This window comes from Anser cygnoides, chromosome 7 (assembly GCF_040182565.1).
Source record: "Anser cygnoides isolate HZ-2024a breed goose chromosome 7, Taihu_goose_T2T_genome, whole genome shotgun sequence".
Lineage (NCBI taxonomy): Eukaryota > Metazoa > Chordata > Aves > Anseriformes > Anatidae > Anser > Anser cygnoides.
Window position 1 is genome coordinate 32,870,924 of NC_089879.1, and position 24,536 is coordinate 32,895,459.

A 24,536-nucleotide genomic window follows, 5' to 3' on the forward strand; every position below is an offset into this window, starting at 1 on the left:
TTCCTCTATATGCATGTGAAGAACTATTACACAATGAAGCCTAATATAGCTTTATCTGGAGATGCTGATTTTGTCAAACATGAAGCAAAGATGAATCAAATCTTTGTGATGTAACTAAACAAATCTAAAATGTCTAGAATTGAGAAATACATGGCTCTTCCTCCAGTGATCTTCAGTTCAACTCTAAAAAGCACTAATAAAGGAGTCCTAAGTGACTTCAAACAGCACTGCCATTAAGTATATTTTTAGCTCCATTACACCATCAAGTTTCAAGCCATCAGGTTTCCCGAATGTTTGCACTGAAGCTATATCCTAATACTATTCCCTTAAGATTGTTAGCATGGTTATCTTTAGGGAAAGTGGCAATGCCACTGTGATGATACATTGTCTTATCTGATCACTTGCCTCAACTACCCTGTATTTACTTGTGGTACACCCTACAATTACTTTCTTCTATTTCTCCACCTGTGTTTTTATTCCCAAGTTCTGTAAGAATATTAAATAATCAACTCATCACTATATAAATAAAGCACCTGATCAGAACAAATGACTTACAGGATGCTTTCAGCTACCCCCAAGTAAACATGTACTGTTTGAAGCTCTAATACTAACAAGTAAAAACAAATATATGCAGTTTATAAATCAACCTTTTTTTAAATGGAAGACTTGGAATTACACCTCAAAACTCAACTAACAGAAGCTTTTATAGACTCTCTCCGCATTCTCTCCACATCAGTCAAAATTCACAACAGGCAGGGTTTCATAATCACAGAAGTAATCCTACATAAGGCAGGACCAGCTGAGTAGATACAAGTAATTGAACAACAACAAAAAGTCTAGGACTTCATTTGGAATATCACTTTTAATATAAATATTTTGTATACAAAAATAACCAAAACACCCTGTAGTTATCTCAAATCCTCAAGTTGTCTAATCAATTTCCTGATAGTTTGGCAAGCGCTTGTTTTCTCTGCTCTGAAGTCATATACTCACAGGCTTCTAAAATATTTACTATAATTAAAGTCTGTTGAACTGTTTTTGCTTTTACCCATATTCTTCCATTCATTCCCAGCACCAGCTCAAATGGGTACAACTGTGACAACTCCTGAATTATTTCACATTTGGGAGCCAAGAGCCTGTAAATAAGATTAAAAAAGAAAGGAAAATGTAAGCAGTGCATTATTTCAGTCAGTAACTAAGCCGCAGCACTGGTATTATGGGAGCTATTATAACTACTCCAAAAGGTAAGATGATCCAGTTGCGTATCCATCCAAAATAGTCATACAATATCAGATTTTTCATTTTCCTCTGAAAATATATGCACTTAAAATACAGCACTTGTGAATTTATTGCTGTTTTTCTAACTAGATTCAGAAGAGTTACCTGAAAAATTTAAAGTAAATTGTTTCTTTTATAATAATTCTATAACTCTAAGTTCTAAAACTACTGTTTGACAAAGCAACATTTTGAAGTGCTGTTACTTACTAGTTTAACACCAGAGGTAAAGATTTTTCCAAACAACAATTCCCTTCTCCTCCTTCAGGAGACAATACTAACACAATTAGATAGAGACCATTTTAGTTTTATATCATAACACATCTCACATTCAAATCAAGCTTCAATAAGCTTTTTCAAAGAGAAAAACATATCAAGAGTAAACAGTAATATACTGTTATTTCTTTACTCACATATATAGATGATGGGCCACAAACCAAATCATTTACAAAACCCAGATATGAAATAGCTACTTCGCATTTCTAGATTGCTTTTCCAAAGAACAGTCCCCCTACCACCTACCTTAATCACCAAAACAACAAAGCTTGACTATCATTTACCTGTATCAGCTGGTACTTTCAGATAGTCACAGAAATCTTGTATTTACCACAGCATTAACCTAAGTAACTCCAAAGTTTGAAATACATTTCAAAGACTGAAGTGTTTCCTGGGTTAACATATCAGTTTTAAATGAAAATTCTACTTTTTTTTGTATCTGTATCCATATTTCAAGGTAACATTTTTCTTTGGAAATTATAAAATAAAGCATATTGATGTGAGAAGATCCCTTTACTTAGCAGGGGACGTAAATTTAGCTGACAGTTCTCTCATTAATCAGAAAACGAATTTTCATTTAAGCTTCAAGACAGTAGGTACATACTGAAACCACACCTTGAATGTTTGATTCCCTCAGGGATGGTTGTATTTTCTATACTGCCTTGGCAGCCGCATTCTTTTTTTTTTTTAAAAAAACAGGTTACAACACAATATGGAAGAGCATCTGGATTTCTTCAGGGGGAAAAAATGTGTTATATCTGACTCAAAATACATGCATCTTCCATCCAGTAAAACTAGTATAAATGCACTAGAACAGCTACGACTCATATCCTGATTATTGGTTAGTCCATACTTCTCAGAGTATAAATAATTGTGCATTTTCTACCTAAAACTACAACCTTACACATTAAGGGTGACTAATTTTCTTGGTACTTACTTTCTTATCAGACCTAAGGAAACTTTAAAGAGGAATCCATCTTCTCCAATTACTCCCATGCCACTTGCTCTTCCACTGCTGTCTATACAGACCATCTCTGGTTCCATGTCTTTATTTGCTACAAGGAACTGACCATAAATAAGGTCTCCCACCTAAACCAAAAAGTGTCAGAAAGCAAAAACTATTACAGATGATCATACTGCACATTCATAAGAAATATTCTATTTATAAAGATCCTCCAGGATGACACAAAATAGTTGCAAAATATTGGTAAAAAAATGAGTAGAAGTTTTTATTCTCTTCTACTAAAGACAACTTTCCATATGAACAATAATATTGTATCACTACTAGAATCTAAAAGACGTTTACAAAAAATACAGTATTTTATTTTATAGAGGTATTCTTCTTTTCTGTTTTGAAATACCAAACATGAGTTCATCTCCTTCTCCAGGACTTTAAGGATGTTAAAAGTCAAGTCTAAGCAGCTTACTCTTGTAACTGTTTATCAGGACCACAAGAAAGCCACACCAGCTTATTTTGTTTCCCTTTACAGTCCATTTTTACATGCTGGCGATGGTATTTCAGCTGAATGCAGAAGCAGTGACACGCACGTGCCATGTTTTCAGCGGTGTTATGAAACAACCCGTTTTCTCCCAGTATCTGCGTTAAGAGCTCGTTTTACAACCTCAGAGTGCCCCCTTCGGGTGAACATTACCGCACGACCAGCATCTACCGCTGGCAGCATTATGGAAGAGATAATAACAAAGCAACGCTTTTCTTTTGCCGCCCGGCTGACCCCTGGGCAGCGGTGCCCCCTGCGGGCGCTACCTGCACGTTGGGCCGGTTCCTTTTGGTCGCTCCCTCGAAGGCCAGGTAGGACAGCGAGGCCTGCTCGCTCCCGCCGACGTCCAGCCTGAAGACGTCCCCCGCCCTGGCGGTCACGATGCCGATCACCTGGTCGCCCTTCACCGGCACGTACTGCGGGCAGCGACACGCGGCTCAGCCGGGGCCGAGCCGGGCCCCGCAGCAGCCCCTCGGGAGGGGCCGGCCGAGCCCTCCCCGCCGCCCCCCGTCCCCTACCCGCTTCTGCTGCGAGTCCACCCAGTAGGCGCCTCCGGCCGTCGCCCCGCCGCCGCCGCCCGGCTGGCGGTGCCGCAGCAGCCCGCACTTGGTCACCAGCAGCCCGGCCGCGCAGCGCCGCAGGCCGGGCCCGCACAGCAGCCGGCCCCGCGGGGCCGCCCCGGAGTCCAGCGGCAGCTGCTCGGCGTCGTGCTCGGGGCGGGCGGGCAGCAGCAGCACGTCGCCCGGCAGCACCACCTGCCCCACGCGAGCCTCCGCCGCCATCTTGCCGCTGCCCGCCGCCATCTTGCCGCCCTGCGCCATCGCCGCCGGGCCCCTCCTCCGATCGCCGGCCTCCCTCCGGCTACGTGCGCGCCGCCGCGTGGCGGGCGGCGTTGCTTAGTGACGCGGCGGCACGCGCTGCGGCCGGGCCGTTGCGACCGTTCGGGCCGCTGGGGTGCGAGGGTGGCGGCCGGGGGCAGCGGGCACAGGCCGTGGGCAGTGGGACTGGCAGCCGGGGCCGGTCCGCAGGGCGAGGTGCCTGTTGCCGCACGGGCAGTCCCGGGATGGAGCTTGGGGAAGGAAAGGAAGGCCCCGGGCTGCGCTTATATGAAGCCGGGGGGCAGCGGGTGTGGGTGGGGGCCGCAGGTGAGGGCGCTCAGGGCACTTGAGGCGCACCTGAGGGCCTGTCTGGGCGCCCACCCTGACAGCCCGCCGCGGTGACCCCTGCCGGCCTACCACCTTATTTCCAAGCAGTTTTTTAATGCTGCGTGCCTAAACAATAAGTGGGGGCACACAAAACTAAGCACTTTTCTCTGCCGTGCTTATTACAGTTGATCTATCATTCGAACGTTTAAGAACTAAATATTAAATGTAAATAACTTCCTCTATTAACTGCCCGATTAAATTAGCTATAATAAAATAAGAGGAGTAATGTCATATCCAGTATTTGGTACCTGAGTCGATACTTCTTAAAAACCCTAATTTAATTCTGACATTGATGACTAATGTATGTCTGTTTGTTGTTAGTAGATCTGAATGGAGTCTCAATATCTGAAGAGATGCCTGGGAAGTTGCCTGAAAAAGGGACTGGCAGAGGTTGTAGAGCATCGGCCAGCAGACCCAATAGAGTATCTGGCACATTGGATTTATAATTACAAGAGAATCTTAGATGAAGAAAAAAAGGTGGATATATAGTGGATAAATAGGAAATGAAATGAAGAATATCAGATCATGTTTAGAGATAAATCACAAAAAGTTTAAGAAATTGTGTAATATAAGTTATGGGAAAGATGTTGAACAAATATTTTATGACAATATATTTGAAGGCTCTTTAATCTCTGTGTTTTTTAACTGATTCCGTGTTACCTCTGAAATAGAGAATGTTGGAGAGGATTGAGCTGAAAAAAGAACGGGAGGCAGCCCTGGAAGAACTTGAAATGTTAAGAAAAATGAAGGAGGAAGAGATGATGATTCAGCAGAAACTCGAAGAACAACATCAGGTTAATAATATTAATAATAGATAATTATAAAAGCATATGATGTTGTAGAAACTTGTACTACTCAGTATGCCTTTATTCTCTGTATACTGATTTTGAGAAAAAGGTAACTAACATAAAACAAGTATTTAAACCTCACTTTTCTAAATAATAAATGAAATGACCAGTAAGCAAGTGGGAAGAAAAACTTACCTGTGATGTGGTAAGATGTAACCAAAAAAATGAAGGCATGTAAAGTAAAGAGGAAATACCTTAAGACTTATGTGAGAAATAACTTAAAATAAGCAGACTGTCTTCTGTAGTTAGTTATGAACAAGAGGTGGTGTAAATAAAGCTAGAATTCAGTACAAAAACTTTTGACAGGCCTGCAAGGAGGCCTAGGAGTAATAACCACTCATTGTCGCAAGATATTTCAATGTAGTATCAGTAAGGCAAAAATGGTAATGAGAATGTATACACAATTGTTGATTCCTGAAAATAGTTGGGAATCAATTAATCAATATTGCATATTTAAGCAGCAGAGGGCCCTGATTCTGTCCTTAGCTATTTGAGCATTCTGCTGACATAGCAGTTTAAATCCTATACTATGTGGACTTGAAATATGAGAACTAAAGACGACATCTGTGTTTGAAGTTGTCCTTCATGGATGAGGGTTGTGAATATGACCACCTGTGTCAGACAGCATGCATGCAAGAGCCTCAGTTGTGCATGCTGCTGTGTTAATGTAGATATTATTTACTGGATTTTTTTTTTAATTGGCTCACTTTCACGTGATCAAATCAAAAGTGTGATCTAAAATGTAAGCTAATCATATTAAGCGCAGTTCTGGTGTAAGATGCGTTCAATCTATTTCACTTGCACTTTTTTTAAAATTTGGAATTTACTAATTTGGAAACCAAAAGTTTTGTACTAAGTGAGTAATTTTAAATAGTATAAACGAAGAATGCTCATACTAGACATGTTTTTTAACCCAATTCACAATTTTGATTTTGGTTTTGTACTCAGGCTTGTTTTGATTGTATGCACCAAAAAGGCACGTGGAAACCAGTTGCTACGACATGACAATGTTTGTACTAACTGTTCACAAAATGCTACAGCAAGCAGTATTCTCTAGGCCCTAGTGTTTGTTGAATGTGAATGCTCAGATTATTTGGTTTCTAAAGTCCTGATGTAATAGGGCTTGCAAAGAGTCAACACATTATATTAGATATTTCCAATTGGAAAATGTAAAGGTTGATGAAGATGGTTAATCTAAATAGCTTATCATTTTTATTCATAAATTTGATTCTATATGATTCATCTGTGAGATGAAGTCAGATGATGGTGAGAGGACTTTATATTATTAACATAAAATTGTGTTTCATGCCTTTTTTTTATGTGTTTTATGCCTTTTTTAATATTTCAACCATGAAATACATTGGAAGCAATGGGGTGGGGAAAATGGACATGTATTTTTTTCCTGCTAATTTGTCCCTTCATTAAATGACTGCAGAGGGAGTTGGAAGAAGAACAGGCGAAGCTGGAGCTGCAGAATGAAGAAGACAAGATGCAGTTGCAGCAGAAGGATCAAGAGGTTTAAACCAAAGCTTAATCAACGGTTTAAAAATGCTGTTAATCAGATGTCTTTTCTAGATGCAGTCACTAGAGACAAAACACAAGGCAGAAACCCGGGGTTGTTGTATTAAAACAAATTAAAAAGAAAAAAAGTGAAAATTGGGGAAGAATGTCTAACCCCTTGCTTCCAGTCTGTGTTTTATACTTGAATTTTCATCTGTTGTATTAGGTTTCTTTAGTTTATGTTCAGAACAGAGCATAAATTTATTGCAAAATCTGGCTTAAGTTTGGCTTAACTTTTGTGAGAAAGTGTTATAACATAAACATGTCTAATTTAAATATTTATACAATAATGTTTTACTGTGTGGCAATGCCAAGTCATTTGCTGTACCTGGGAAAGGGACTATGGCTGGAATTGAGATGTCTTTTAATTCCAAGATCCTTGTGGTTCCCAGGTATTTATGCTAACAGGAGTGCGTATACAGAGGTCTATGTAAATATATTGTCATATAATGCTATTTCAGTTAATAATATAGACGGATATTTGCCATAGTTAACTCAGTAAAGCTTTCAAATCTGAAACACTTCTTAAATTTACAGGGACCGCAACATTTTAGAGATATACATGTTTTTAGAGCACTGTTGAATTACTGATAGTGCATAATTGTAGAAAAATGACTGTGAATGTGACAGGGAAAACTGAATATAGAGAAATTTAAACTAAAAATTCCTGTTATTTAAAAAATGATAAAAATAGTATAGACAAGCATGGAGTGACCCCATTGACTAACACATTTGTGTAGCATGCATCTGAAATATTCTCTTTATATTAATACATAAAGTCATTTTAGCATATCTGAAGTATTCACTGTAGATAATTGCTCATGACATGGAATACTTTTAACTGAAAACACATTTTCATTACCACAGGGAAGTGAAAAGACGATTGCTGAACTTACAGATAGACCTGGAGCACCTAATTTGACCACAGTTGAGGAGCTAGACGAGAGTGGACAGTTTGAGGTAAGTGTTTAGAAAGAATGAGGAGACTATAAATTATTAATTTTAAGGATTTGCTTATCTGTATTGACATACCAAAAGCTAAGACTGTTCTAGTTAAAGCTGTGCTGTTTCTCTCCTATGATCTTAAGGGATGGTATTTTGGCCATAATATTCAAACTGTCCTTAGCCTGTTGCCTGGTTTGTGTTAAGGCATTCTAAAAGTGTCTCTGCATTGGCTGGCGAAATCCTCAAGATTTAAGATGCATGCCCTTTTGGATTCAGATGTGCTACAAATGAAAGTATGAATATTCTCAAAGAGGAGGCAGCCTTCTTTTGCCATGTGAACAGATAGTCATACAGGACATGCACTAAATCATGAAACATGACTCACATTTGAATGAAGTTATTTGTATTTTTCTGAGTGGTTCTGATTGTTGGTGCAGCAGAATGCAGTCTTGTGCCGAGATATCTGAGCAACTGTTTAACGAAAAAGACCAGGTACTAAGAGTGCACAGTGCTCATTGTGGCAAAGACCCACTGAGATTCTGGTTGTCCGAGCCCCATGCCGGTATGACTACTGCTTTCAGTACTACAGCTGTGACTGAAGTGTGATATACAGGCAACTTCCACGGCTGTATTTTTTTTTTTTCTGTTTGTACTTATCCAGAGAACTGAGAGGACATCAGTCAACCTTCATTTATTGTAAGTCATGGCAGTACATTTAACAGTTGATGCCAACTCATGTGAAATCTTCCACTTTATGTGCATTCACTGTAGATAAAAATATTGTTACGTCTGTCTTTTTTTCAGTTAAGAGTATTCCAAGTGGTGTTATTTGAGATTTTGGTCGATTTCCTTTTTCCTGTATTAGCCTTACTGATTTGCTCACTTGATTTCTGACATCAGGAGTACAATTCGAGCTCAGAACTTAAAATTGTGGTATTAATATGCTTTATGTTTAGGGTTACTTTAGTGAAAAACAGTGTTATAAGTGTTTTCCAAATATAATTGTGAATATATCTATGAATATACTTAGGGCCAGTTGTTCACAGTTACTTTGATATTGCCAAGAGGTAAATCTGATGAGTTCTCAAGGTCTTGTCTAGTCCTAATTTTTATAATTTTCTGACAATTGAATATTAAAAACTATTCATGAGGCTTCAGGCATATTTTATGTGTCCTTAAATAAGTGAATTGCAAAACCAGAAGTGCAAATGAGTACTAAACTTACTTGCTGCTTCTTGTATGTATCCTCTTCAGTTTTCATGCCTAATGTGGTTTAAAGTTGGATTATGTAGTCCTTTGATGATGTTATTTCAGCTTTTCCAGTGATACATTTGTTGTATTGAAATACAAATCAAGGACAAATCAATAAAATGAAAATATATACACCTGTACTGCTGAAACTGTTCTGTTCTCAGAATCATAATGCTTCATCCAGACTTACTGGATCTTATAATAAAAGTCAGGTGATTGTTTAATCTTTTTTTTTTTCTTTTTACGAAATTCAGTTAATGCTGGCAACTGATAGACTGATAGAACTTTTTGTGTTCTTTTTAGACTGCAACAGATGTCATGGCAGAATCAGAACAAGAAAATTCCCAACCGATCTGAAAGCAGTAAATATATTTTCTATTCATTGCTTGCTGATCAACTTTCTATTCATTGATTGCTGAAGGGCAATGCCTTAATTTATGTATTTTATATATAGAACTGATTTGTATACCTGTTATTTCAGTTTCCTTGCTTTCTGGGTGTATGAAGTCTGTTAGTTCTGGCATGCCATGCTACATTTTTGCTCTTAAACCAGAGTAGCTGTCATGGATGACTTGAAGGAATAAAACTGGAGTTGTGATGAAAGCAGCAAATATATTTTTTACTTACTGCCCACTGATTCTTGGAGAGTAACAACTTAAAATTCATATGGATTTTACAGATATAATTCATGTATCAAGGTTGTTTTGGAGTAAGGGCAACAATATGATAATTTGAATCAATAATAAAGAAAAGCGAAAGATCAAAAAAACTTTACAAGAATTTGAAAGGTTTCTGATATTAAGAAAGCATGATATATATATGTCAGGAGATGGAGAGAGAGTTCTATACATCAAACTAAACGCAAAAATTTAGTCAGAGGATTTATGCCATCTAGAAGTAACCTTCTCACTCAGTAGACAGGTGTACTAAAAGACCTTCTGCGTCTAACATAGAAATCATGAGGTACTTTTTTAACTCCAGGTGTTTGCTCTGGAGTTTAGATAAACCTTTCTGGTTATTGTGTGATATTAGGTGAGCTACAAGTGTCTGCATGTCCGTTTTGGTTAATCGGGTCTTAAAATAATCTTCTGCATTTATCTTGAATTTGCAAGTCAATAAACTATGTCTGTGTTGATTATCTTTGCTAAATACCATTATTGGATTTCAAAGCTTCACATCTAAAATTTTGGAAGAATGTTTAATATTTTCCATATCTATTTAAAAATCATTCTTATATCCCTTAAAAATTGCATTAATTCTTATCACAATTTTCTGTAATCACTGATACCTTGGTACAGGTTGTAAAGAATGTTTCATGTCTATTCATTATAAATGGAAAACACACCAGCCTTGAGAAATCCTCTGCTTCTTGGTTTAAAAGTGTCTTCATATCTCAGTGTCTTCTAATAGCACGGGTTACTGGACAATTAACCTTAGGATATTGCCAGTATTGTATGATGGGATACTCTTTGTTACGAATTCAGTGCGTAGATAATGTATTTGCCATTCTTCAAGTGTGGGATGAAAGATTTTTTTGGGTAGTTTCACTTTAATTCATTTATATTATAGCTAGCTTTAAGATCTTTCTCTTTGGAAAATATTAAAAATAGGTATACCCAATAGGCAAAGGTCAGTCGTGTAATAAATAAGGTCAAACATGTAATAAATATTTTCCTGCTCTAAATAACTTGTTCTGTTCATGCAGCTCATACTAGGCAGAATCCTTTCAATTTTTTAAAAGGTGTGCACTGTTATTTTTAATATAGTAATATATAGCTTTTTCCTTACATATAATAAAGTTGTTGGCCATTATTTAAAAAAATGCTATCACTCTCTTTATTGTCACATTGTTTTTATTGCAGACGCTGTTAATTGTTTATATGCCTTTTATGACATATATTTTCCCAAAAGGGAAAAATGGCATTACCCAGGTATAAATATTTACAAATGTTGATTTAATTTAACAAACTTAACAAAAATTAAACAAATTTAACCAAAAATCTTGTTATTTAGATATGTTGACTATGAAAATTTCAGCCTTCACATTTAGTTAGGACATATGCTTAAGTTATAAGACAGGATTTTAAACATGCTAGTAAATAATTCTAATTACTAATTCCAACAAGTGGCTTTCATTGTCTATTTTTTCATAACATTTGTGTCTTCCTTTTATTTGGTTATATGTGTGTCCACTAGAGTGCATCCTTAAAAAAAACAACAGAGGTGGCTGTGCCTGTTACAAACCATGATTATTTGTCATTTTATTTCATCTTGTTTTAATTGTGACTTTTTCTTTGTGATCTTTCCATTGCTATTTCTCATTTTGAGAATTTGATTTTTCAAATGGAAACTTTTATCAGAAAATTCCTTTAGCAAGGGTCAAAATAAAAAGGCAGATTCCAGTTTACTTATTCCTTTGCTGTTATATTAATCTGATCATGTACATAAAGTACATAAGAAGAAATAAGGTGTTCAAATATTGTTCAAGAGAGTTCCCATTGTTCAGAATCTGATGTGCACAGACCTAGTGCACTGATTGCCTCCTGCAGCTTTATAGGAATTCTTATCTTAGATATGGGATCAGAGGGTAAAGTATTGTTGGTTCAATACTTTCTTAAGGTGCAAAACAGTTATAGGTAACTTGGAAATGTTACTGTAGTATACAACAGGGATGACTTCTGCTTAGTTGTCTAAGCTGGGATGGAAATGAAGACAGCTTAAAATCACTGCCTTCTCTTTCTGTACTTCAGTCTTTGGAGTATAGCTAGAATAGAGCCTGGAACAGGAGACAAGGAGGAAGATACCGTTCCATTGTTACTGCAGATGATGTGATTCCAGAAATGTTAGTACAACTTAACTTTTGCATAAAATCTAAGGGTGTATATTGAAAAAACAAAACAAACAAACAAAAACCAACAACCTGCAATTACCTAAGTTAAGCTACAGCTTTCTTTTCCATCAGAGGCAGATAATAGAAAATGTTGGTGAAAATATCATAATAAATACTGACAGAAGATTTACGAAATTATACATTTTCCTTTCTTCAGACCAGGAACAGACTTTTTTGGTCTGTTAAAAGACCCCAAGTACAGATTCTCCAGAGAATGTGCTGATAGTGATGTACCCAATCACAGCTGTTCTCATTCCAGCAATACTCGAGCATAAGGATGCAAACAGATATCAAGCCCAAAATAGGACAAAATGAATCAGTTTAACTACCAGCTATTTCATAAAGATGGAAATTCAGCTCTGCAATGCGAGAAACTTCTGCTGGAAGGAAAAATATATGTTGCAGCAAGTACATTTTTATGTTATCATTTAACAGAGTAGGCTTTATTAAGTAAACAGTCCTCTTTCTTTTGATAGGTGATTTTCCTTCATAGTCTAAAGAAACTGATCCTTTTGTAAGCAATAGCTTTTCACAGCAACTTTCTAATGGCAGTGAGAGTTGGATGAATTAGTTGGGATTAAATGTAAAATTGATTTCCTCTGAACTTTGCTAATACAGTTTACTTACATTTGAAGTCAGCTATTATTTGTTTTACTTCTGTGAAGTTTTCCTGTTCTTAGGTTAGTTAAAGAACAGTGTTGTCTACTGACTACAGCTAGAAGAGAGAGGCTAATCCTGATTTTACTGATATGGACTGATGCAAATTTTAAAATATCTTACCAGCTTGTTTGATTATTTTATTTTATTTTATTTTATTTTATTTTATTTTATTTTATTTTATTTTATTTTATTTTATTTTATTTTATTTTATTTATTTTATTTTTTAGGTTTGTTTGGTTTCTGGCATTACCATTATCACTCATGCAGTCTTTGTGCTATATACTTGTGTATTTGTTTCAATTCAGATGGTGGAAGAAACTACACTATTATAAACTTTTATGTAGATATTATTGGGCTAGTACTAGTGGAAGAAAGGCAAGATAGAGGAAGATACCATTTGAGATGTCACAGTGTAGCGAACTTTTTTAAGAAGCAGAGGGCTTTGATTCACGGAACTTGAGAGCTCTCAGTTGAATATCCAGCTTAAATACTCTGGATCTTCTCTGTTAACCTGTGTATTCATCATTATCATAAACCAAAATCAGTGTTTATTGTAGATCTGAATTGCTGGGGTTTATACCAAATTTTCTTTGAAATTTTTCTAGAAGATGCTACGTCATGAATGATTATATCCATTAAGGCCCTTTACTGGAGATGCTCAGTGCTTCCATTTTATCCTCAGTTATATGGCACCTAAAGTCAATGGCTATTTTGAAAACAAATTGGGACCACTAGTTTCTTAGAATAGTCCTTTGACTGTTTGAACATGAGTTCATGAGGGTGAGGTTGAAAAACAAACAAAAAAAACCACCACCACCACCAACAAAATGACTATATTAAGCCATTTGCCATTTTATTGTTAATACCAAGTGTGGTTGTATTATTACCCAAAAGTAGAGCAACAGACAAACAGTCAAGTAATTTAACAAGTAGAGAAGGCTCAGCATTGGTTTCTTGCTAGTTAATCTTATTCAAGCTGTTATTTATTAAAAAGGATGTTTTGGTGTTTCTGTAGTGACACAGAAACATATACCACACTAAAAATCGAAACTATTCTTCCCCATCAGTTTCGCATCTGGCATATTTTAAAATTTCAAACATACTTTAAACAACTATATGAAGTTTGGGCTCGATTTAGAATAAACGTTCAATATGAAACATTCAATATGAGACATACCATATGAAAGTTATCTGAATTACCTTACCCTCTCTAAAGAATATTTAGAAGGTTTTGGAGTCTTTTAACAAACTCTCGAAGGAGATTTTGCCACTTTTTGCATGTAGTCATTCCTGGATATAATAATTGGAGATGATATTATTAAGGATTTTTTTCCCCATAATCTTGGGAAAGTGGGTGTGAAAAACGTACTATTTTAGTTTGATGTAAAACCCATGGGCGTTTGAGTTCAGCAAATGTTTCTTTGGACAAAATAAATGATTTTACTCAGTGCTTTGTCTATAATTTAGATGTGATCTTGCAGATTCCAGATAAAAGCAGTAGCTTTTTCTGGGGGAGGAGGAAGTATGTCTGAACTTGATCAAATGTCTACTTCTTTTTAATGAGCTGAATCAAATTTCCAGCTCTGTAATAAATAGAGCTGATTTTTTTGTTGTTGATTGAAAAAAAAAAAAAAAAAACAAAGCAAAATGTATACATATTTTTTGTTGTTGCACTGGGAAAGTAGTCTTTTAAGGATCTCAATTTTGTTCTCACCGAATTTGCTGAAAAAGCTCTGGTTGAAATCATTAGTAAGAGGGTTGTGCTCTCTACTAATGTAAGCTTGAATTCTACCTCTGAGAACTCATCTCTTCCTTATTAAACTTTTACTATACTTAATTTTAGAACGAGAAAATTGATTGATTCAAACTATGTGTAGGGGAAGACACTGCAGAAGAGAAAAGATTCATTGTGGCAAGGAGGGTGGGAGAGAGGGAACATTCTGACAATAAATCTTTCCCATTGCAGCAGCAGGGCACTGCAGCTCCCCTTTGCTCAGTTTCAAGTCACATTCCTGGGAGTGTGTTGGGCTTCTCCAATCATTCTGCTCCATTTCTACCCCACCTCCCGAATGTAGTTTCTTCCAGAAATGACTGGCTGCATGCAGACACACCTGTATTTGGTTCATTATTATCTTAAGCAATTTTGGTTTTGCCACTGATGTGTTTAGTAGATAAGTTTAAAAAGTGCTATTTATTTAACCGATAATTGTAACCCTGGAAACAGGATCTGTTGTTTGTTTCATTGTAAACCTAGCTGCACTGAAAAGTTACCCTTAGGCACTGACAGCTGAAAATTTCTAAAGCTGGGACTGCTGTGAAGTTCTGAGGCAGCTGTTCTTCAACATTTTTTCAGTGCTCATATGTGTCTATATAAGTTGAGTCTATAGAAAAAATGTATCACTATTATTTTTCTCCCTATGGCTTGAGCTATGTGTTACTGTGTTTGCTTGTATTTTAAAACTATTCAGGCAAGTTTCTCTACAAGAACTATAAGTCATCCTTCTGAAACATTGTCTATTCTTATCTCAATAGAGCGTGTTTCTAAAGACATTAAATATATTTAGAATTGAGGTTTTCATCATTGCTCAGACTTAGGCCATAGGTAACATTCTCCTTACCCTTCTTTTGTGACTTTTCTGATTTTTTATTTTTTTTTGTCTATCACCTGGAAACTCATCACAGTTACATGATAAATGAATTTGTCTTAGAATTTTTCTAAGCTTTGCTTGGCACAAAAAATCAAGAGAGTACAGACAGACCTGTATGTTCCTAAATATTTGGGCTGACTCCTGAAATACAGCAGAGAACTGTCAAGGCAGTTTTCCGTTTTTTGCTGCATTTTCTTCAGATATTCTTCAAATGACAAACAGCAGCTACAACTGTTGCCATGCTATTCTGTGACTACAAGAACGTTGCCACCTGTACACATAGAGGCTCTTGCAGCTGAGAGCAGTACACCAATACTACCTTTTAAATTTCTTTTATTTTGCAAAGACCATGTAAACTTTAAAAGAAAAAATCCACTGACTATTCTGTGTTTTGCTTTGTTTGGGAGGATAAGTAATTCGTATTTATTAAGATAAAATTTTATTACTTGTAGTATTTCAGTGTTGTGAACTGTAAACATAAAACCTTCAGTTTTGAATAGGTTCAAATATATGTGAATTCAAAATCTGGAAATGAATTTTGAGTTCTAATTTTCTGTCTGTGTAAAGAATACTTTATTTTCTAAGGAGATATGTCTGTGCTTACTGAACTTATTGGCAAGACTCTCACTTGAGTCCTGGTAAAACATTTGTGCCAGTTGTGTGAGAATGTGTGCATGTGTCTTAAAAATAATTATACATTGCAATCGCTTTGCTGACCTTACTTCTAAAGGCTTACAGAATCCCAGTGACATATTTTGTGGTACTGCAGAGGTGGAGAGGTAATGAAATAGAACTGATCAACCAAAACCTCTGAATGCCTCCTTCTCTGACCATTGCTGTTGGGATTCTAAGGCATTGATAGCAATTGGGAAGTAGTTAATAATAAACTATAATATGGGCATAGTATTAATTTTCTCATTAGCCAGGATTTCTAGAGGTACAGAAAAGAGCATGTCTTTGAGGAGTTGGTTTATGATGGATGCCAATTTCAGTATCAATTTTCAAAAGAAAATACCTTCTGCCTAAGAGACAGAATTAATGGTGTGAATTTGGGAATTTAAGCACTCCTAATACAAAACTATTTGTATGAAGAGCTGGAAGGGATAAAAAGTCAAGAGATGAGAAAATATTAGAAGAAGGAGATATACCTAAGAGCAGTTCTTGCACTTGTTTAGTGCTGAGAACTACAACCCTTGTAGGGTAACGTTCAGCTTGGTAAAGAGTGTAGCTGCTAGATTTTTCCTTCTCCTTCCCTGCCTAACAGAGCTGCAGGCTTCAGTTTCCTTTTACAGGGCTGTAACTGAGTCTGCTTCCTTGAGAAGATGTAGTGTCACTGGTCCGTTGTGTGGAGTAATGTGATTTTGGAGTAATGTGATGAGCATAAACTGAATACATTGCAGAAATTTAAAAAAAAAATCAATCCTTAAGAACTACATTCTGAAGTTTATAGCCTTAATTTACACTGTGAACACTGACACCAGATCATAGTCAGGTTTATTTTGGTTAGTTTTAGTCCTTCTTGTATGTTTCAGTACAACAGGAAAGGTGTGACATTTGTAGTCCTGACATTTGTCTTTGTTAAAAATGTTCCTGTTGTTAAGGATCGAAGCAAGAGGTCATTACACCTCACAAGTCCCACTTTACTTTTCAGGCAGACCATCTGGCAGAAAGCTAAAATCTGTCCTCACAAAAAAAAAAAAAAAAAAAAAAAAAAGATAGTTACACATCTTCTAGCAGGGGTGTCTGGGTTGGTTTAGCATTCTTTGGTGGTTCTGCTGTATTTTCCAATAGAGAATGACTAGGGTGTCAGTCACAAAGAACATGAGGAGTAAGAAACCACTGCATGTACATATTTTTGTAACTAATAATTTTGGAATGATTAATAAATTATTTTTTTTTTATACTTTTCAACTTTGGTAATCCTACATGTGACTTATTAAAAATTTCTTTTTAAAAGGATATTACTGACATTTCACTCATGATAAGCATTCTGTTGCAAAAATAATAGCATAGAGAATATGACTCAGTTGTGCACTCAGCACACCTATATCTCAGAGCCTACTTGTTATAAGCACCTTCGGCTCATATATCTCATTTCTGTGTATTGTCATGATTAAGTGCTTCCAACCAGCTTGTGATGAAAAAATACTTGTTTAGAAATGGAGAAAAAGGAAAAATTTCTCACGCTGTAGAAAAAAATGTGTGCATATATATTTACACTTAATCATATGAAAAAAATGTAGAGACCTCTTAACCTTTATCATTCCTTTCTAGTTGGCTATGAAACATTTTTTAGCCTAATTATTTTAATAATTTTTGGAAAACAAAACAAACGGGGGAGGTGGCTGGCTGATTCCTTGCACTGCACATCTTATGAGTTCTTGCTGCCATACCCCAGAGTTTCTTCTCAATACAGTATTTCAAAACTAATTCAAAAAACTGCAAGTCAGCCTTTCTGGAATGCAATTTAAAATGCCAATAGCATACAGTAATAGATGTTGGGCTTTATTTGTCTTGTCTTGAGAAATCAATTTTATTTATTTATTTACAAATCTGAAATATACTGAAAAAAATCCTGAGACTTTTAGTCTGTAAAACACCGGGCATTATAACAAAACTGTGAGATGGCAACTATGTCTATAAGCCTGAAGATATTTTGGTGGTATTGAATTTTTCCATTCTATATTCCATCTATAAATAGTAATCCATAGAAATTTTTATGTGCTCCGGTTACTGTATGTATTTTTGTCTAGTACCGTTTATGCTCTTGTGTTGGTTGATGTTACGTGCCCTTCATCCATTAGTGTTCTCTGGTTAAGCACACATCTAAGAACATTTTGGCTGTGTTTTATTTAAGACTTGTTTATTTGAAACTGCTAAATGACTAGTTGGAGTGAAGTCTTTCAGACATAGATGAAAGATAATGATGTTTGCTGTCTGATAATATATTTGTCCAGCTCAAGTATGTGAAATTGCTACTTGAATGGCAGCCTTCCCTGGATGAACCAACTGGTGACAAGGTCAGGTTGGGGGTGTTTCTGAAAGACGTAACCAATCAGATTATGTACATAATCGGCACATCCCAGAGCAGTGGTAGTGCATTTGAGCTCTGTAGCAATGATGGTGGGAGTATTTCTGGAAACTTGTGAATAACCTCCACGGATAGGAGTAATGACTAACAAAGTTGTTGGTTGTATGTTGTATCTTTTTTCTCCAGATATCCATATAAGCCTAATTCTGGAGTTTACAGCATCGTGCAGTCATTTTCAGTCATGCAAAATTAAAGTAAAATTCTGCTATTCATTATTGACTAGATTAATACTGAGTATACAAGTAAATGTGTTTGCCTGGATCAAGCAATTTCCAGTATGCAAATATTTTCATTGTGAGCATAAATGAGCTACATCTGCAAATATTGGCTCTTGGGACTGTGTAGGTCAGGCTGATGATTGGACTTGATGATCTTGAAATTCTTTTCCAACGTAGATGATTCTATGATTCTATACACTGTGCGTATAGGGCAAGTATATATGAAGATTTTTGATTATTAAATGGTTAAGAAAAGTAATTTTAGTCCTATACCACATGAAAGAAAGGTTCCTTCTTGCATTATATATCTAGAAGAAATAAAAAGCATCTGAATTTAACCTAATGTTCTTTGTCAGGAAGCCAGAACTTAGGGATTCCACAACTATGTTCCTGCAAATAGGTTCCTGCAACCTCACTTCATGTACTAGAGTCAATATTTGTTTCAAAGTCCAAAGACCACCTGTACTGTAAACATCTGTGAACGACTGCAGCAAAAACTGTTGGGTAATGGCTATTTGAATGTATCAGTCTGTTTCCTAAGGTACTGAGGAAATCCTAATGGTTTACACCAATAATGTCGTAAGACATGTAAATGCAGATTGTACAGATCCCGAGCTGCTAGAAGACTGCTGTGTTACCCTAGCCAAATTGTTTTTGAGATAAAGATCTGTGGCTGTAATGGGATTTAGTCTGGACAGGTGATTAGACCTGTCATTAACAACAAGGAGTCCTAACTATTTGCTCAGAAAGGAACTGCGGCTCTGTGTGTGTCTGATGTATGATCACACTCCTTGCAGTTGAACTTAAGGGTTGTGCTTTGTTACGCAGCAAATGACAGTCTTTCCCAACTTACCATGACAACTGGAAAAAACATCCAAGGAAAATACATAGATGGCTTTTTGTAAGGTTTGAGGGAGACCATTTATAATTTAAGAATTTGCCATTCCTGTCCAGGACATAACTTTAACAATGAATGGGTTAAATTATTAAATTTATCATATATATCATAAGCAAAATCCTGAGTTATATGTTATCATGTTTGCAAACTAAAAAAAAGGCTTTTTGCTACATGAGTTGAAGATGAAATAGGGCTCCATTCTATCTCATCATTTATGGAGGACCCTTAGAGGGTTTATGATTCTGTTGTAGCAGGCCTTCATATAAGGACGTAACACAAGCAAATGCTTTAATAGGAAAAAATGACAAAGACAGAACTATTATATACCAGGATGGTTTAATGCTGTTTAAGCAATAACATATTAAAAAAAAAAAAAAAAAAAGATGTAAGTGAAACCTTAAACTTCAATTACTGTTGTTATTTTTCTACCTTTTCTGGTACACCAATTCTAATTTATGAAGACTGATTTAGAAAAAAAACAAGCAATTTTTTGTTATTTAACATTATTATGCAAGAAACTGAGGTGTCTATCTAAGGGCTGTTAAAAATGCCTGACTTTGTAAACATGTACTTAATTTACAGACCCTTGAGGAATGATCTCAGGTTTTAGACATAAACGGCTAGGACTTTTATTAAAAAAATCAACAGAAAACAAAGTAGTATTCAATTCTCCATAGTGGCATGGTTCTGGGGAAATAATGCTCCCATTGAAATTGCAATCAAGACTACATTTGACTTTAATAAAAGCAAAATTTAATCTCCAAAGTAACTTTAATTATTTCATAAGAAGCACCTCAGAGTTGCTACTTCATGGCCCTGGCACACATTACTTAATGACATTATGCTGAGCAACCTGCTTAGGTGGGTCCTGTTTTGAGCAGGGTGTTGGACTAGAGACCTCAACCTTTCTGTGATTCAGTGATGTGTCAGAGTAGAAAATTCAAGGTCAAACATGTGCAAAGAGGACAAGCACATAACGATACGTGCAAAATTAATTATTTTCTTTCTTATTAATAGTGGAAGAATCTGAAAAGACTTCTTAGGAAGCAGGGAGGAAGGTAGATGGGAGACAGCAGAGAATCTCTCTGAAGCTGAAATAACTGTGGATTAAGTTAGATAGAACACACAGTACGAATTTACTGTGAATTGGTATTGACTCAAAAATTTAGAAAAAGGCTCAAGGATGAAATCAAAAATGAATTGCTCATGGTGGTGTGCAGAGTTTGCAGGAGGTCCCAGACTCCAGAGTGAGAAGGAGAAGGGTGGTATGAAAGAATAAATGCTAGGTGATAAACATTCATCACAGAATACATAACATTTCCTTTCTTTGTGCAATCACTTTTTTTTTTCTGTCCCATAATATTTGATTTTGCCCTGAATGGTTATGGGTCAGTGAAATTTTACACCTGCATGTCTGAGAGGCCTTGAGTCAGAATTTTCAGGTAATAATAGTTAGAGGTGAGAGTTTTGAAGCAGGTGGGAGTTCTGTGTTGAGTTCCCAATATACAGGCTCTATTGCTTTGCTTGTCATTCTTCATGCTAAAGAAATAAACCCAACTAAACAAATCTTCCTTATGTTAACTTCAAAAACTAAATACCCCCCCCAGCTTCCTTAACACAAAATATACAAGATAAATCTTTTTATCAACAAATCAAAATGCCCTCAAAGACATCCCATGAGGCTTCCATAATTTAATGCTTATTTCTAATACGAAAAAAGATGACCTACAATAACTTCTTGAAAACACACTGTTTGTATTAATATTAAATACTTATTCTAAACAGCACTGATGAAACTGGTATTAGAATTATTTCCATAAACAGTTAGAAGACATATTTCTACATTCTCCACATAAGTGGAATTTATTTCTACATGTTCCACATATGTTAGGAGTAATTTCCTTGCATGATTTTGTAAAGTGAGAATAAAACAGCAAGATAAGAAACTTAACTGTTAGTCTGTTAAACAGTTAACATCTTATCTGATGATAAAGTTGAGAGAACAAAACAAAAGTATTTGGGAAAACACTTTCATATGTGTTATTTGTATTCATGAGGTATTCCTGTGTATTGTTAAAAGTTAAGCATGAGTTTCGTCCTTTAATGATAACAGAAGTGTAGTTATCATGAAGTGTATGCTCTCTACAAATCAATTTGTTTTTCAGTGCTTTTGAAAGTTGTGGTGAGAGAGCCAATTGCAGAGCTTAAAGAATGGTTTTCCCATGCCTGATTCTTATCATGTAGGAGACCTGAGGAGTTCTTGACATAATTTCCTCATTACTCAAAAGGAGTTACCTAAAAGTTGCCACTGCAGTGAAATGGTACGAGCAAATTGAGTCTAAACCTGTACTGCTTCACCTGTACAGTGAAAATATGATTTTTTTGCAGGTAAAGTAAGGATGTCCAGTTCTTAAGGACAGCTACCTTCTTCCTTTCCATTCTGTTGTGGTAGTTTGGAAGTGTTTTATATCTAAGCTCATTTTTCATTTCTACAGATATCATTCATTCAGGTAGGCTCCATTCTCAGTGTTTTATAACATAAATAGGACATCAGTAGAGATATGTAGGGAGAAAGAAAAGAGTAAAAAGAGTAAGCAAAGGGAAAAAAAAAAAGAAATGTGTCTTAAATAACCAAAAGGATGTAAGCAAGACAAGATGAGGGGAGGGGAACAAAGGATAAAAGCTGATAAGGGCAGGAGAAGAGAAGGTGAGCAAGTAAAATGAACTGATGAGACTATGTCATGAAAGGTCTAGGGTCAAGGCGATTTATCAGTCATATCTGTCTAGAGAATCAGCAGCATCAATAGCAGTCATTCATAAAATTCTTTCCTAAGTTACTTCTTGTTCACTTCGTTACTTCCAGGGCTTTCTCAAGGCTGCCATAAAACCGTGCCTTCTGACAGCTGACAAATGTTTTATGAACTAGAAGAGGGGTAGTTTTGCAGAACTGCTATGAGTAAAGGTAACAAGAACATGGAACGGTTCCAAACAGATTACAATTAATAGAAAGAGTTGCATTGCTATTCCAGTGATTGGGATTGTCATTACTGTCAACATGAATAAATACTGAGAGTATTAGACATTGTAATTTTTACATTACAGTTGTCTTGTCTTTAGCCTCATTTCAAAGCGCAGGAGTCATACAGCTTCAGAGAATTTTGCCTTTAGGTATCTTTTGAGTAAAGGTCACAGAATATAGTCTAAATATACTTAAAACAGTGATGGATAATAATAGGATTTATAAGAAGATTTGCAGAGAAACTAACTTTCTTAGGGCTCAGTACCACAAAGCTGTTCAGTATTGCAGTAAAGTTAATAGAAATTCTGGAAGCCTGTTACACTAATAGCTGAGTCACTATCTGTAAAATGGAATAGGGAAAAATGCTTATATCAATCATTATTTTACTATTTTTTTTTTTTGGCATAGACAGGAGATATACACATGATGGTAGAGCTCTATCTTACCTTTTTACAAATATTTAACAAGTCAAATTGTCTGCGAAGAGAAGCCAAATTAAACATTACCTAACCCTACGCTGGTTTAGAGTCCTGGAAGATGTCCTGGAAAAGAACATGCTGAGGTGCTTCATGGCCATAAAGCAAACGTGTTGCTTTTGATAGTAAAACCACACCTGGAAGCAGTTCAAACTGGAGGTTTTACACAAGTTATGTGAAATGCAACTGCACAGCATTTCTAAAATACTATTAGCAGAGAGGCTATTGTAATGAAGGGTGACCCTCCAAAGGTCTCAAGGACAGATGCATTTAACTAGGCAGAAATGAGTTCAAAAGGAAGAACTGCAAAGGTAAAATAAACAGGGACTGCAGACTCATTACTTGTATGTCAAATTACTTGCACTCTTCAGCATTTTAAGAACTTGCGATTTTTATTTTTACATAAGGTTATATGAGAGGAATAAGGTTGTGTGAGAGGCCTGTTCCTACATTTTGCTTAAGTGTTACCTTAAAAAAAAAAAAGGTCTAGTCCCAAACTACATTTTCTGTCCTTAAGTGGCATTGAAAAACAAGAAAAAGCAAAAACAGAAGCAAGGGAGAGTGGAAGTTACAGACTGAGTATTCAATCTTGTCTGCTTTTGCTGGAGGATTGCTTGTAGAATTAGAATGAGAACTCTTATGTGTACAAAATGAGTTTTTGTCAGAGGTGTTTCATCTGTTCCCCTCATTTCTTTCTGTGTTTCTAGAGAAAAGCATTTGCATTTAAGAATGAATGATTATCACTGACATTATTTTACTTTAAAAGTTAATATAATTTTTTAATGTTACTGATTAACTAGAGTTAATATAAGTAGTTACTCTTTGGTCTTTTTTTTTTTTTTTTTTTTAATTCCATTTTTCTAGGTGTTATTAATGCAGAATTTATTCGGACTGAGATAGAATCCTAGAGTCAGTGGGGTGATGACAGTCTACTCCAGAGAAAGCTATGCCTCATAACATGTGTCTGGTATGTGAATTCTGCATCATTAAGTGCAACCAGTGCTTTTCATTCTCTGGCATGAATTCTGTGTACAAGAATACCAAGAGGTTGGTTTTTTGAAACAAACTATTCCATGTCAATGATCATTAGAAGGGGGCCAGTGCTACAGCAGATTACTGGGGAACATTCACAGAAGTTGGTCATTATTTTCAGGAATGTTGGTAGAAAGTGAAAATTGTAATGAATTCTTACATTAATATGTAACAACGCAGAAATATGAGTCCAAGGGACTAGTCTTTTAGAATAATACTGACAAAGAGTTTGAAGTAAACTAAGTTTTTAAACTGAAGAGCAGTAAGGATGTCATTGCTGTCAAAATTGCAGGGGCTATGGTACAAGCAGCATGTTATTTGTTCCAATCCAACTATCAGGTACTTTAACATCTGAGTGAATGATTAAGAGAGTATGATTCAGTGTTCATTGAAGGAAAGGGAGAATTTGATTTTGGTAGATCAATGGTTCGGTCTGAGGTTGAGACTAGAATGATTTCTGTAAATGAATTAAGAATAGTTAAACTTGTTTTGTTTTGTTTTAATGGTGCTGGGCATTTTCTGGGTCTGCCTCATGTAGATATTTGCACTTTTTTTTTTTTTTTTTGTATACAAGCTTACACAAAATGCTATCTGTCTTCATACCTGTCATACCATCAGCATATTCCAAATATTAGCCATCTGACTGAAGACATTTTTAGTAGTGGAACTGAATACTGAGTACCCAATTGTGGCAGTTAGTGTATTTCTGTGTAATGTCAGATTGTAATATGAGGATATGATTCTC

General features: G+C 36.1%; 3 protein-coding genes across 8 annotated transcripts in view; 2 read left to right on the forward strand and 1 right to left on the reverse strand.

Moving 5' to 3' along the window:
• Positions 1–843: 843 nt before the first annotated feature.
• EXOSC3 (exosome component 3) lies at positions 844–3,871 on the reverse strand. The gene is made up of 4 exons (XM_067000150.1): positions 3,569–3,871; positions 3,317–3,466; positions 2,489–2,640; positions 844–1,136 (listed from the first exon to the last, which is right to left on the reverse strand). The coding sequence occupies exons 1-4, from the start codon at positions 3,869–3,871 to the stop codon at positions 935–937; spliced, it is 807 nt and encodes a 268-aa protein (XP_066856251.1). The 3' UTR covers positions 844–934.
• On the forward strand, positions 3,867–23,718 carry DYDC1 (DPY30 domain containing 1). 5 transcript variants are annotated; one of them, XM_048074947.2, is made up of 7 exons: positions 3,942–4,084; positions 4,580–4,732; positions 4,927–5,049; positions 6,539–6,619; positions 7,531–7,623; positions 9,163–9,221; positions 23,624–23,718. In XM_048074947.2, the coding sequence occupies exons 2-6, from the start codon at positions 4,586–4,588 to the stop codon at positions 9,214–9,216; spliced, it is 498 nt and encodes a 165-aa protein (XP_047930904.1). In that variant the 5' UTR covers positions 3,942–4,084; positions 4,580–4,585; the 3' UTR covers positions 9,217–9,221; positions 23,624–23,718. The 5 variants fall into 5 exon arrangements, with proteins under 5 accessions (XP_047930907.1, XP_047930904.1, XP_066856261.1 ...); XM_067000160.1 differs by lacking the exon at positions 23,624–23,718 and adding an exon at positions 22,128–22,216; XM_048074950.2 differs by lacking the exon at positions 23,624–23,718 and having other exon boundaries at positions 3,867–4,004; positions 9,163–10,206.
• MAT1A (methionine adenosyltransferase 1A) overlaps positions 12,011–24,536 on the forward strand; it is a 30,882-nt gene continuing 18,356 nt past the window's right edge. Inside the window, exon 1 of one of the 2 annotated variants that reach the window (XM_067000146.1) lies at positions 12,011–12,153. In XM_067000146.1, the coding sequence (XP_066856247.1) occupies positions 12,114–12,153 (40 nt within the window). In that variant the 5' untranslated portion in view covers positions 12,011–12,113. Of the gene's footprint in view, positions 12,158–24,536 lie in introns of both variants that reach the window. The other variant, XM_067000145.1, reaches the window with a different exon arrangement.